The sequence below is a fragment of the Dipodomys merriami genome, unplaced genomic scaffold (assembly GCF_024711535.1).
Source record: "Dipodomys merriami isolate MVZ:Mamm:240054 unplaced genomic scaffold, mDipMer1.0.p SCAF_5, whole genome shotgun sequence".
Lineage (NCBI taxonomy): Eukaryota > Metazoa > Chordata > Mammalia > Rodentia > Heteromyidae > Dipodomys > Dipodomys merriami.
Window position 1 is genome coordinate 14969159 of NW_027206068.1, and position 15477 is coordinate 14984635.

The following is a 15477-nucleotide window of genomic DNA, read 5'->3' on the forward strand; positions in this document are numbered from 1 at the left end:
GGAGGAGGCTACAATGCTTGATAAGTGTACTCATTATCTTGCCCATGTAATTGTAACCCCTCTGTACAGTATTTTCACAATAAAAATAATAAAATATAAAATAAAAGAAATTGGAAGAAGACGCAGTACCCAGCTATCCAAACAAAATTCTATATGGTAAATTGGGTATGGGTGACTCACACCTGTAATCCGAGCTACTCAGGAAACTGAGATCTAAGATCATGGTTGGAAGCCAGCTGGGCTAAGAAAGGCCATTAGACCTCCAATTAATCACAGAAAAAGCTGAAAGTGGCACTGTGGATTAAGTGGTAGAGTGCTAGCCTTGAGCAAATGGAGCTTAGGGACAGTGCCCAGGCCCAGAGTTCAAACCCTAGGACTGGCAAAAAAAATCCCAAAACAAACAAACAAAAAAACCTAAGCATAAAACACACATGTTCAATACCTAATTTATCTATTGCACAATGTGGGATAGAATAAATTCTACAATGTTTTACTTGTTAATGAAAGGTTATCAATGTATAACATAGTCAACAAGTTAAGCTGGGCCAGTGGTTCATACCTGTTATCCTATTTAGATGGAGAAGATTGGTTATTCAACCAATAATCAGATATGGTGACATGTATCTGTTATCCCGGATACACAGGAGGATGTGAGATCTGGAGAACTCAGGCTCCAAGTCAGCCCAGGTGGAAGAAGTTTATGAGGCCTTATCTAAAAGCAAGGCTGGCATATCACAGCAATAGTAGAAAGTGTAAATAGGAAGATCAAGGGCCAGAGTGGCTTGGGCAACAAGAGAGACCCTAGTACAAAGCTAAAAATAACTGGAGCAAAAAAAAGCTGGATGACAGCCAGGTACCGGTGATTCATGGTTGTTATCCTAGGTATTCAGGAGTCTGAGACTCCAAGGATTGGGTTGAAAGCCAGCCTGAACAGAAAAGTTTGGGAGATTCCATTTTCAGAACATCCTAGTTCAAACCCTAGTACCTACATAAACAACCCCCCAAAGTCAAGAAATAATAAAGATATAAAAAGTTTCCAAATCAAAAGTCTAGATATAAGTGGGGTTATAATCTGAGTACTTGAGAAGGAGAGCGAGGAAGATGGTGAATTCGAGGTCAGCTAGGGTTACATAATAAAATCCTGTCTCAGAAAACAAAAACAAAGCAATGACAAAAGTCTAGAAGCAGTGCGTGAAATGAAAAACAAGGGATAGGATAAATAATAGATTAGATAATGAAAGAGAAAAGATCATTGCTTTTCAAGACACAATGATAGAAACTATTCCAAATAGTTATGGTTCACCTTCAAGCAGACTAATATATGTGTAATTGGAGCCCTGAAGAACAGGAGAAAGGGTAGGGTAACAGAAAAAGTATTTGAATAAATAATGACCAATACATTTTCCCAACTTAGTGAAAAGTAGAAGCTTACAAATCTAAGATTATCAGTAAACTCCAAGCACAAGATCACAAGTAAGAGACAGTATGAAAGCCCATCACAATTTCAAAGTTAGTGACAAAGAAAAATGATCATAAAAGCAGCCAAGACAGGGACATTATGTACAGAGGAAAATAAATATGGATAACAACAAATATCTAATTTAAAAAAGCCCACAGAATTGAAAACAGCAACCAAATCTGTCAACCTCAAATTCTATCTCCAGTGGAAGCAACTTAAAAAGTAGAAGTAAAATAAAGAGACTTCAAGGCATACGAAAGATAAAATAGTCAATTTCAGGCCTACAGTCAAGACTCTTCTTTCAAGAAGACTTGGAGTTAGAGGGAAAGATGTGTCTAGAACACAGAATGAAGAGAGACCAGAAATGTATATTATAACTTTTATATTTAATTAATTCTTTTATGAAACACTTACCAGTTAAATACAAACAATTACAATACATAGTTGACCTTACTATGTGCATAAAAGGAAAAAAAAAGCTGAGAAGCAAATAAAGATTGCTCTTGTAAGTTTTGCACAATGTATATTGACCTAGTGTATCACTTAATGGTAGACTGTGACAAGATGGGTACTAGAAACACTCAAGTAACCAATAAAACGCTACAAGTTATATGCAGCTGGAAACGCCATGTCCTCCTTCAAGAGAGAGATAAAAGGGAATAATAAAGAATTTTAACTGGAAGGAGGCAAGAACATAAGAAAATTATATGAAAAATAAAATGAGATAGAAAACAACCAAATGAGAGGTATACACTTCATGATGAAAAATCACAGAAAACAGCATTCTAAAAAAACCTGCTAAATGCGATTAATATACCAACAGATGAAAATAGGAGAACTCCTTCAGAAAATGAAAATGAAAGTGAGGCTGAAATCAAGTGGCTCATTTATCAGCCAAGCAAAGCACATCATTTAAAGGTAATTAGTTAATTAACTCATGTTCAATGGCAGCATGAGAAGAAATGTGTTCAGACTGCATATCTTATGTAAGATAATTACTCGTTTAATGAGAACAGTTGCTTAGAGTTATTTAAGATATTAGGAACAACATCAATAGTCAATACAAAGAAGGGATTATTTTGATAGCTAGTAGTAATGGTGTCAATCCTATTATCCAGTACTTGGGTTGTATAGAAAGAGAATCCTGAATTCCAGGCCAACCTAGGCTATATAGTGAGACATGGGAAGAAAATTATTTTAAGTAGTCTTTATTGCTCACAATGGATTCACATTATATAAATATATAATTATATATTTAGTATATATTGTTATATACCATATAAAATATAGTATATAATTATATATACTATATGTACTATATATTATATGTATAGCATGTATACATTATATATTATAAATTTTATATATATATATATATATGGGGGGGTTGCCACATAGCTCAGATAGACTTCAATCTTTCAATCCTTGGATTTCAATTCTTAGCCTTAGCTTCCTGAGTGCTGGGATTATAGGTGTTTGCTACCATTATGAGCTAGTTTTTGAGTAATTAGAAGTGAAAAGATAGGTTCTATGAACAGTCTCTGTGGAATGAGTGGAGATGAGAATATTTTCAAAGTACTTGAGACAAGACTAAGGACAACTTGTGGCAGAATCTTCCCAATTGTGTTACCAAATGATGGTAGTGAAAATAGGTGTGAACGGGGCTGGGAAGGTGGCTCAGTGGTAGAGCGCTTGCCTTGCATGCCTGAGGCCCTGGGTTCAATTCCTCAGCACCACATAAGCAAAAAGAAAAAAGCCGGAAGTGACGCTGTGGCTCAAGAGGTAGAGCACTAGCCTTGAGCTGAAGAGCTGAGGGACAGTGCCCAGGCCCAGAGTTCAGGCCTCATGACCGGACCCCCCCCCCAAAAAAAAAAAGAAAATAGGTGTGAACAGAAAAACAATGAGATGGACAAATTTGCAAAAGGCCATGTAAATATCAAGGATTTATATTTATTTACTGTCATTATTCACCAGCATATGTTTGTGGCAAATAAATCAATTTTAGTTTGCATTTATCATATGAATTTATCATGTTTTGGATATTACTTTCTACAGTATCACTAACATATGTCAACATATTAAGCTTTGATAATTTTTCTTAATTAACCTAAAACTACAGAGAAAACAAAACAAAACAACAACAAAAAATACCAAGTGGCTATTTGCCAACTTTAATACTGTGGCAATGTTTTAATAGCTGCTAACTGATGGAATCAGAAGTTGTGTCACGCTGTTTATGTATTTTTCTTGTTAAAAGGTTAAATAGAGAAATGAGCTCAACATTGTGCAGGTAATAAAATAATATTCTGGGACAAACTAACCCGCTCATTGGATTCTTAGAATTAATAAGGGAAATAAATCTTTCTGGTTTCTCTGGGTAGTAATTACAGGTCTAGTGCTGGCACTGGTTGGTCTGTGGCATATAAAGTGTGCATTGTGGTATTAGCCACACCCTTCTTGTGGACAAAAGTGAAATAAGACCTTTGGTTGACTAGAGGGTTGCTAAAATACACAGGAATAATAATACCTTGTAATTTTGTGGAATCTAGTCTCCAAAGGAATCTCAAATGGTTTTATACCTTTATGAAAACTACCTATTGCACAGAAAGTAGCTTGTTGACAGATGAGCCGGTTGGCCATCAGCCATTACCTTGGGCTAAAATAATACCAGTGAAATGACTTGCATTCATTCAACTATTCTATGATATGTTTTCTGATGACTGTATCTCCCCAACATGTTTTTGTCATGACTCTCAAAGTATTAGTGCTCCTAAAAATGGTTCTTAAAGGTTTCAAACAAACACACACCATCATCATTATCATCATCATCATCATCATCATCATCATCATCATCATCATCATCATCAACATGTGTTGCTACTGATGCTTGAACTTAGGATCTTGTGCTTTCCATAGACTTTTTTTATAACTCAAAGCTGGCACTCTACTACTTGAGCCACAGCTCTCCTTCCAGCTTTTTGCTGGTTAATTGGATAAGAGTCTAACCAACTTTCTTGCCTGGACTGGTTTCAAACTGATCCTCAGATCTTAGCCTCCTGATTAGGAAGGATTGCAGGTGTGATCTCCCAGTGCCCAGCTAAGGTACATTATTTTAAGAACATTCACTTTAATATATTTGATAAAATGAGATGTAACTGAAGTTAAGTAATAAATAAACTATCACATGATATGATTTAGTTAAGTCCATGATAGCAATATGATCTTCCAAATTACTTCCCAACTTGTCTTGGGCAGACTCAGAACCATGATCCTCAAATCTCAGCCTCCTAAGTAGGTTAGATTACAAGTGTAAGCCACCAGAGCCCAGCAGCACGTAGACACTTTCTGTGGTCATTTTATTTCTTAAATTCAGTAAATTCAAAATCTTCAGGATCCACCCATTTATTCTGTTTCAGTGAAAACAGTTTGACTTGCCCAGAAGTTGTGAGACAAGCATTTACTAATTGCAACAAGGAAGTTGCAGGTGATAAAACGGTATTAGTCAGATGCTTGTAAAGAATCAAGCTGAACAATAGTCTCATTAAATTCACTCAATAGGAGATGTTATTTATTAGGAACAACACATAAGTAGAAGGATGGTTTTCTTTGCTTAATATGATGGATCTATATCTATCCATTTTCCTGTAAGCAACACAATTTCACTCTTCTTTAAGGCTGAATAATACTCCACTGGGTAAATGTAACACATTTAAGAAAATCTATTAATCAGTTGTAGGGACTCTGGGCTGTTTTCATAATTTGGCTAGTGTGAATAGTGTTTCAGTAAACATGAGTGGGGTGCCACTGTTGTATCCTGACACACACTGTGCTGCTCTTCTTAAGTAAAAATGAGATCTTGTTTTGCATTCTTTTGTTCAATCAGAATTGAAATCTCACTGTTTTAGAAAGGCTGATTGTATTAAAGTAATTGGAAGGGAAGTAACAAATGATTCTACATCTCTTGTACACTACCCTGCACTTAAGTATGACTGACACTCATTAAGCTGCTGATGGCATCATTAATTAACAAGTATGTTGCATAAACATTTTGTTTATGTGACAGATCATGATTGTGCAACTCCATCTGGGTAACAACTAGCACAGAATCATGTCTACAGGCAAGCAGGCATTGAAGTTGGTATAAATTAAGATGTTAGTTTCCAAGGTTAAATTAAAAAAAAATTCTGGGAACCATATCTGTAACGCTGTAACCTGAGCTACTCAAGAGGCTGAGATCTAGGATCGTATTTTGAAGCCAGTCCAGGCAGGGAAATCTATGAGACTCTTATCTTGAACCACTAAAAACCAAAAGTGGAACTGTGACTTGTAAGTTCAAGGCCTAGGACTGGTACACACACACACAACTCACAACAACAACAACAACAAAAACTGGGTGGAGCTTTAACTCATCCCCATCCTTGAACTAAAAAACTAAGGGAGAGTGCCCAGTTCAAGTCCCAGTACCAGCACAGAGAAAGGAAATTTTCTGATATGAAAGATGACCTATGTAACTTGTGGGCAAGGATAAGGGGAGGGGAAACTGGGGGAAAGTGAAGAAAGTGTGACATTGTCTAAAAAAAGAGAAATGTACTCATGATCTGACTTATGAAATGGTAACCCTCTGTACAACACCTTAATAATAACAATAAAATTATGTATATTTAATTATATATGTATATATACATATATATATATATTTATTTTTTGTGGATCATGGGGCTTGAACTCTGGGCCTGGGCACTTTCCCTGTGCTCTACAGCTCAAGCTCTACCACTTGAGCCACAGCATCACTTCCAGTTTTCTAGTGGTTTATTGGAGATAAGAGTCTCACAGACTTTCCTGCCTGGGTTGGCTTTTAACCATGATCCTCAGATCTCAGCCTCTTGAGTAGCTAGGATTACGGCAAAATTGTTTTTTTTTTTTTTGTCGGTCATGGGGCTTGATCTCTGAGTCTGGGTGCTGTCCCCCAGCTCTTCAGCTCAAGGCAAGTGCTCTACTGCTTGAGTCACAGCGCCACTTCTGATTTTCTAGTGTTTTTTGTTGGAGATAAGAGTCTCACGGTCTCTCCTGCCTGGGCTGGCTTTGAACCATGATCCTCAGATCTCAGCCTCCTGAGTAGCTAGGATTACAAGTGTGAGCCACCGGCACCCGGCAAAATTAAGTATTTTTTTTTTTTTAAAGAAATTTTCTGGAGCAGAGCTTGGTGCATATCAGTAATCCAGGCATTTGGGTGGCCTGGTAGGAAGAGTGGGAGTTTCAGACCAGCTTGGGCTACATCAGTGGGAAAAAAATCAGAGGTAGCTATGTTTTCTTTCATTTGTGACATTAATTTTTTTTTTACAATTCTATTATGAGCTCTTTTCTCTCATTCTTCATATCTTCCTCAGTGGTTTAGTTATCCTATTAGATATACTAAAGCTTCTTTAATTTTGCTTAAAAGAACCAGATCTCAAAGGCTTACCTGATTATCTTAATGGCGAGGGTTTCTCCAGCCTAGCCCACAACCAGGCAGAGATGAACTGTGCAAGTAAACACATGTACACCACATATACACATTACTGTAAAATCAACGTAGTGTACATACCCCTTGAATTTGGGCTATATCTATGGCCAATGTTGTGGTCAAGGCTCCTGTATTGTTTTCTTTATCATCAAACCAGGCAATATCCTGTGGGAAAAAAGAGAAGTAACATATGGTTATCAAAAATAGTTTTCTCTGGCCAAAAAGCGGGTGGCTCATGCCTGATTCTAGCTACTCAGAGGGTGAAATCTGAAGACTGCAGTTTGAAGAAAGCCTGAGCAGACAAATCAAGAGAGTCTTATCTCTAAATTACCCACAAAGCAAGAAGTAAGGCTGTGGCTCAAGTGGTAGAATGACACTCTTGAAGGAAAAAGTCAAGCTAGAGCGTAAGTCCCTAAGTTCAAGTCCCAGTACTAGCACACATACATACAATAAGATAATTTTGCTGTAGTGAGTTAGAAGGTCAATTTCTCTGCTTTCTCACTCACCAGGCCCTAATTCTTGGGAACACTCACTTCTGATTCTTATTCACAAAGATCTATCTGTAGGTGTAGTAAACTGAACAATGGAAGCCCAGCCATTTGCACTCATTACCATGTTTCCATATTGTGGAATAATCTATGTTCAAAAATAGTTATTAGACCCCCATCAAAGTAATTTGAAGATTGACTCTCCCAAGTCCTTTGCAGAGAGAAGATTCTATTTAAATAGGAAAGTGATGCCCAACACAATTTAGAAATGTTTTCAAGTATTTTTGCCTCAACAGACTAACAATGACAAAGTCTGTTCTCTCTCTCTTTAGGATCCACATAGGCACATTTTCACCTGGCCCTTCTTCACATCATCCCCCAATTTTAGGTGCACCAGGCATTGTGTGATGCTGAGGAAACACAAGACAAATACAGCCAGGAGACATGCAATCTGAAGAAGGCAGGTCAGAAATATGAGCAATAAAAGCACAATGGAAGAAGCAATTTCATTTTCAACAGCTAATAGAGACAGCACTTCTCAGCACTTCTCAGCCTGAGGAATTTTGGTTTTCTTTTATAGGCTGGTGAAGGGTTCCTCCCCCTGCCTCCCACTACTTGTATCTCTTGTGGATTAAAAAAAAAATCATGTGGAGACTGGCTCTTTATAGTGAGTAAAGAACATAAAAAGCTGTTGACCTAGGCCCGGAGGCTCAGGTTTCTTAAACATGAGTATTAGTTAAGAAGAGGAAAACCAAAACAGATTGAGGGCTATGTATTAATTGTGTAGAAGTATTAGAAGAATTAGAAGGAGAGGAATTAGAGGAATATGGTAGGAACTGTGGTAGGTGCAACTCTGGTACAGTAGCAGCGATTGTGAGCCTAGCTTTGGGAGGGCGTCCCAATGAGCTTAGGGGTCTAGTTGTCCCAAAGCCACCCCAAGATGCTCGTGGTGGTACAGTAGCCATTTCAAAGGCACAGCTTCAGGAAGTGTGAACAGCTGAACCAGAAATCATTACTGGCATGTTATTGTATAGACTTTTCTCCCAGATTAGCACAAACCATATATTTTCTAATTGTTTCTTGATTTCAACATGGCATGGAACATACAAAGGGTTTTCAGATAGAATTCTGAGTAAATAATATAGAGAAAAGAATTTAACATTACATATTAACATTCTCGATTTCTATAGTAACTTACTATGACATATCATTCTTAGGGTAAAATGGGAGTTGTGAATCAGGTGCCAGTGGCTCATGCCTGTTATCCTTGCTATTCAGGAGTCTGAAATTTGAGGTTGTGGTTCAAAGTTAGCCCAGGCAGGAGAGTCTTTGAAATGCTTATTTCTAATTAACCAGCAAAAAAAAAAAAAAAAAAAAAAAGCTGGAAGTTCAGCTGTGCCTCAAGTGTAGAGCACTAGCCTTGAACAAAAAGCTCAGGGACAGCTCTTAGGTCCTGAGTTCAAGCCCAGGGCCAGTATAAAAAAAAAAGTGAGGAGACTTAATTGGGCACTGGTGGCTCACACTTGTAATTCTAACCACTCAGAAGGCTGAAATCAGAAGATCATAGTTCAAAGCCAACCTGGGCAGACAAATCTTCTGCACCTCATATTTAATTTACCAGCAAAATGTCAAACTAGGGAGTTGGCTTAAGTGGTAGAGTGCAAACAATGAACAAAAAGCTGAGTGAGAGTACAAGGCTCTGAGTTCAAGCCATGGTATTGATACACAAAACAAAACATGATGCTATGTTCAATCAGTAAGATGTTTCAAATTGCTTTTCCACATGTCAGCAATTGAATTGTGCATGCTTATTCATAGACAAGATTGCTTTCCTACATAGGCAAGATTTGTCAAAGCATTTATCAGATTGTTTTTGAATCTTAGCTAGTGTCCAGTGAGAATGAATTTGCTTTTCTTCTTCCTGATGGTAAAATAATTATTTGTAAGACCTTTTTCTTACATCTTGCCTCTGCTAGAAACAAACAAAAATATTCACACTATAAATAACTGCTTGGCATGTATTTTCCTACTTAGTCCTCACAGCCAACCACTCTGTGAGGAGAACCTATGATTCCTCATTTTATAAATGAGAAACCCAAGGGGGCTGGGAAGGTGGCTCAGTGGTAGAGCACTTGCCTTGCATGCATGAGGCCCTGGGTTCAATTCCTCAGCACCACATAAGCAAAAAGAAAAAAGCCGGAAGTGGCACTGTGGCTCAAGTGGCAGAGCGCTAGCCTTGAGCTGAAGAGCTGAGGGACAGTGCCCAGGCCCAGAGTTCAGGCCCCACGACTGGACCCCCCAAAAAATGAGAAACCCAGGGCCTAAGACATGAAGTGAGTTGCCTAAGATCACAGTTGGCAAAAGCTGCTGTCAGGGTTTGAACTTCCACAACCAGGGTGCAGAGTCCATTGTCTTGATTATCCTGTTTAACAGCTCAAACTCCTCAGCTGAGGGTTGTTGTTTTTTTTTCAATCACTAGTGCTCTACTGCTTGAGCCACAGCTCCACTTCCTACAGCTGAGTTTCATCATCCATTTCCCCCATTTCTCCTGCTTTATGACTTGATCCTTCATGTCCTTTTGGAGATTACTTAAGTCCTTCTTGAAATTCCTGCAAGGTCACAGCCAATACAATGAATTTAGGATAAAACAATCCCTTCCTCCCAGAAGCCATAGCTAATCCAATTTAAGGGATCTGGGCAAAAATCAACTTCATATCTGTTAACCACCCACCTCTACCCCTGCTCCAAAGATCAATATTTAACACTAAAAATATAAGCTTAGTTTTAAAACCCAAGAAGCAATAAATTATTTACAATCAAGGAAGTCAGCAACACTTAGAATATTTCTTTTTCACTGAAAGGAACTTAAGTAATCACATAAAATAAAGATTTTCTAGCTACAAAAAGACTATGTCTGATTTTTAGAAATACCTATGCCTAAAATGAGAGTTCAAAATAGTTATAAAAACCCTGCAAGCCCCAGCATGCTTTCTAGGTCTTTAAAGTTTTATCTTATGACAAAAACCAAGCAATAAAAGTTAAGTAAAATTTTAGAGCTTTCAATACTATAGACAAAGCAAAAATTGTAAGGCCACAGAGGAAACACTAAATAAACTACGATCTCCCTCCAATTTTAAGAAGCAAATATAAGAGAATGTTGAGGGGTGACAATGGAAAAGAAGTAATATACTAAAAGGGACTGTACTGATTTTTGTGGGAAATTTAATAACATCAGAGAAGTAGCATGGGTTTTCTGGGTGCGTTTGCAGGATTTTTTTAAAGGGCAGAGTTTATGGCTTATAGGTTTGCACATGTTTATTTTATCCAAGAATTTACTGTCAGTGTTCACATGACTAATTTTAGGAAAAGGATTAATACCCAGTATTAATTATGAAACTTAGATGAACAACTACTGGTTAGCCTGTCTTATGATCAGGAGATTCTATTCTTATAAGCATTCTGTGGATAGATAGGAAGTTCAAAGTTATGCTTAGAAAACATTACAATTTATAGTCTTCAGGAAACATTTACAGAATGTTCTAGAAAGATGTAATATTCTTGGACAGGAGAAAAAAACATGAATTCATGAAGACCAAAACAAGCAGAAATTGTCAACAAGTGTTAGTTAAATATAGTCTCACCTTGATGAAAGACTTGAAGTAAAGACAAAAGGTGTTCATACATGGTACAAAGTCCAGATGTAACAGGAGAGAGATGTTCAGTGGTTAAATCAATTTATGATCTTTCAAGTAGAATTTTATTTTATTTATTTCTTTTATTTCTTTTTTTTTCGGGTCCGGTTGTGGGGCCTGAACTCTGGGCCTGGGCGCTGTCCCTCAGCTCTTCAGCTCAAGGCTAGCGCTCTACCACTTGAGCCACAGCGCCACTTCTGGCTTTTTTTCTTTTTGCTTATGTGGTGCTGAGGAATCGAACCCAGGGCCTCATGCATGCAAGGCAAGCGCTCCACCACTGAGCTACCTTCCCAGCTCCTATTTTATTTTTCTCAAGTAAGGGATGCCTCAAATATAAAGGAAGAATGTGAGATGGGACCTTTTAATTTTATTTTTTTCTTTTAATTTTGATTTTAAAATTTATTTTAAATCTACAAATGGTTTTTCAGGGACTCCAATTTACAACCTAACATGTCCATTCATGTATATAGTGCATCTTGATCAGAGTCATCCTTCCATCATTCTCTTTTTCCCTCCCACCTATTTCCTCCACCAATCACATCAAGTTTCTCTCTCTCTCTCTCTCTCTCTCTCTCTCTCTCATTCTCTCTCTCTCTCTCTCTCTCTCTCTCTCTATATATATATATATAATGTACATTAAGTACCAGATGAGTACCTTTTTTGGTGGTGCTTCAGAGACTCAGGTTGTCAAGTGAACCCCCCAACTTTGATCTCTGCATCTTTTGTGGCCTTTTGGTTCAAGGCAGCCTCAAAGTCATGTGATAGAAAAAACTGGTTTTTGATGGAATCATCCAGAATGACCGTAAATCTATTTCTGCAAAGAAATTACCCTGGCAGGAATCTATTTGCTCCTGCTGTGTGAATTTGTCAGACCAAAAGTAAGGCAAAGGGCTGCAGTGATTACTGGATTTCAGGGTAACCCAATCTATCTTAGCGTCATGAAGGAATTTTAGAGGTGCCAACTGAAATGTTTTCCCCCAAGACTCAATGTGGAGGTTGCTGCTACTTGATCCACCTTGTGGTAATTATTTCACAGCTGGTAGACCTGCCAGCTGGGCCAATGTTACCTGGGTTCAGACTTGAGAACTGCTTCAAGAGTGGAGGGAAAGAACGTCAACTGACCTTTAGAAGAGAACTAGAGGAATGTTCAGTTCCTCACCCTCAGGAATGTTCTCGTTTTGAGTTCTAATTTATCTTTCATCCCTATGATCAAACAATACTACATTATGTTTTAGATGACAGATTTGTTGCTGGGTGCCTGGGACTCATGCCTATAATCCTAGCTATTCAGGATGCTGAGATCTGAGGATCATGGTTCAAAATCAGCTGGGGCTGGATAGCCTATCAGACTCTTCTCACCCCATAACCAGAAGTGTAGCTGTGGCTCAAGTAGCAGAGTACCCGCCTTGAGCACACAAGCTATGGGGCAGTATCCAGGCCCCTGAGTTCAAGTCCCAGTATCAGCACCAGAAAATAAAACAAAATATTGTTAAACTAAATGCAAGGAACAGACATGGACCATTAACCCTGTTTTCCATTCCAACATCATGATTTTAGTCCTGCTTTTATTAGAAGGATACACTTTTTTTGTGTGTGCTAATACTGGGGCTTGAACTCAGGGCTGGGATGCTCTCCCTGAGCTTTAGTGCTCAAGGCTAGCATTCAACCACTTGAGCTACAATTCTATGTCTGGCTTTTTGGTGGTTAACTGGAGATGAAAGTTGCACAGACTTTCTTGCCCAAATTGGCTTCAAACCATGATCCTTATATCTCAATCACCTAAGTAGATAGGATTACAGGCATGAGCTACCAGTGCCTGGCTAGAAAGATGCACAACAAGGATGCTGAGATCAGATTTTTGTTGCTCAAAACAAAAAAGCATGCTTTTCAGTGATTTAAGGAAAAGATGAGGCCAAGAAAATGCTAGAGAAAGAATTAAGAACTGGAATAATTTATAATGCATTTCAAATAAGTTAAGAAAATTACAGCTGAAAACACTGACCTGATATAACATGGCTTTGAATGCCAATTGTCTTAATCTCATGGTCAAAATTTCCCCCGCTCTGCCATAAAACAAACCCTAGGAAACAAAGAAAAATCTACATTTATTCCAAGCACTTTTCTATTTCTTTGTGACATTTAATTATACTTTTAACTCTGAGATGACAATATCAAGAAGTAATCCTGCTTAGTGATGTGTAATTTACGAAAAATTTACCTGTATGAAGCCAAGTGTTGGCTGTTGGTGGCGGCTCATGCCTGTAATCCTTGTTACTTGGGAAGCTGAAATGAATAGGATCATGGCTGGAGGCCAGCCTTGGCATTTATTCAACCAATAGCTGGGTGCAATGGCATATGTCTTTCAGTTTAGCTAGGATGGAAGTCTAAAATTGGCCAATCACAGTCTAGCCTGGACAGGTAGTGAGACTCAATCACAAAATAACCAGTGTGAACATGGGCTGCTGGTGTGGCTCAGCAGTCTAGTATCTGCCAAGCAAGTGCAAGAGCCTGCGTTTAAACCCCACACAACCCCTACCCAAAAGTTTACCTGCATGAAATAACTGACAAAGCAAATAATGCCCAAAATGACGAAAATCATAGCATAAAGTTCGGCATCATGCTTTAATGTGGTTTTGTTATCATGTTCAAACATCTGAAAAGGAACAGATTTTTCCATCAGGAGTTTAAAGGAAAAATATACAGACCCCCCCCCCAAAACCCCTAATATGTGTAGATACATCAGATTTTCTAAATGAATTGCAATATAATAAAAGATTATGTGTTTCTGAGGGATAAAGCATAGTGTTATTCTATTGTCTACTAGTAATAAACTTAATTTACTTTTGAATTTCTGATATTTGCTATGCAAATACAGTATCAGACACATGAGTCTTGTCTCTGCCATTTAATACCATAGCATACTTTCCATTAAAGCATCAGTTTGAGCTGAGTACGAGTGGCTCACTCCTTTAATCCTAGCTACTCAGGACATTGAGATATGAGGAGCATGGTTCAAAGCCAGCCCAGGCAGGAAAGTCTGTGAGACTCTTCTCTTCAAGTAACTAGTGAAAAGCTACAATGTGCCAGTGGCAGAGTGGCAGCTTTGAGCAAAAATAAAAAATGCTAAGGGACAGCACCTAGGCTCTGTGTTCAAGCTTCAGTCCTGGCAACCTCCCCCCAACCCCCGGCCCCATCATCAGGATGTTGGAATTCTCTCTCTCTCTCTCTCTCTCTCTCTCTCTCTCTCTCTCTCTCTCTCTCTCTCTCTCTCTCTCTCTGTGTCTTGGGTTTTGAACCAGGGGCCTGGGTACTGCCCCTGAGCTTTACTTGTTCAAGGCTAGTACTCTATCACTTTAGCCACAGCTCCACTTTTGGCCTTTTTTTTTTTTTTTTGTAGTTTATTGGAAATAAGAGTCTCATTGGCTTTCCTGCCTGGGCTGGTTTTGAACTGTGATCCTCAGATCTCAGCCTCCTGAGTAGCTAGGATAACAAGTGTGTTCAAATTATTATTTCTAAAAACTCTTAATAACTTATGTTTCTTAACATCCCTCTCTTGAGAGTGGTTTCTGTGATACAGGGCCTGTTGAAAGACACCCCAGAAATGGATAAAGTTCGTCATTATATTGGTATTTATGCACGGATCTAGTAAGATCTTTAAGCCAGGAACCAGCCAGCTCTTGTTTTTTTTGTTTTTTGTTTTGGCACAATCCCAGTCTCTTCTTTCCTCTCCCTGAGCTGGCTGGTAATAAAACACTGTCATTGTTTCAGCTAGTTGAAAGGAGGGTAGTAGTATTTGCCTGTTTTATTGCTTTAGTGCTTAAGTAACATTGCTGATACAATGCTGAATCCAAAATTAGAAAACAGAGCAAGTTCTTTACTTATCACTCAGTTAACAGCCAAACATGGTACAATAGATGCGGTTTATCTCCCAAGAAAAGAGATAACCTTCCCATTATGGCCCTAGTCTAGCTGCTGAAAGTCCCCTCCCCCCATTTTGGTAAGTGTATAGCAAATCTGTTTTCTCTCTGACAGACTTTATTATGACTGTAAACACATCCACAAATGAATTGTACTTACCGTTACCATTTTGGCAAAGACGATCGAAAAGACAGGATGAACAGATCCGTTTAGCACAGAAGCTAAGGTCCCCAGGACCACAAAGGGCCATTCAGACTTGTTTAGTTTAAAAATTTTCAATAGAGGAACTTCAGGAAGACGTCTCTATAAATGAAATAACTTGGTGAACACCCCTACTTTGAGAGCACAGTGCAAGTCAGAACAGCTGAATGGTCCCAAACAGAACTGTAATGTAACATAGGACACACAATCAGCAGC

General features: G+C 38.4%; 1 protein-coding gene across 6 annotated transcripts in view; it reads right to left on the bottom strand.

Annotated features, from left to right (window-relative positions):
• Positions 1-15477, bottom strand: part of Abcb5 (ATP binding cassette subfamily B member 5) — a 79594-nt gene that overhangs the window by 24501 nt on the left and 39616 nt on the right. For all 6 annotated transcript variants that reach the window (XM_069996121.1, XM_069996119.1, XM_069996118.1 and 3 more), the window contains 4 exons: positions 15220-15363; positions 13691-13795; positions 13145-13222; positions 7044-7127 (listed from right to left, as the gene is read on the bottom strand). In XM_069996121.1, the coding sequence (XP_069852222.1) occupies positions 7044-7127; positions 13145-13222; positions 13691-13795; positions 15220-15363 (411 nt within the window). The remainder of the gene's footprint in view (positions 1-7043; positions 7128-13144; positions 13223-13690; positions 13796-15219; positions 15364-15477) is intronic.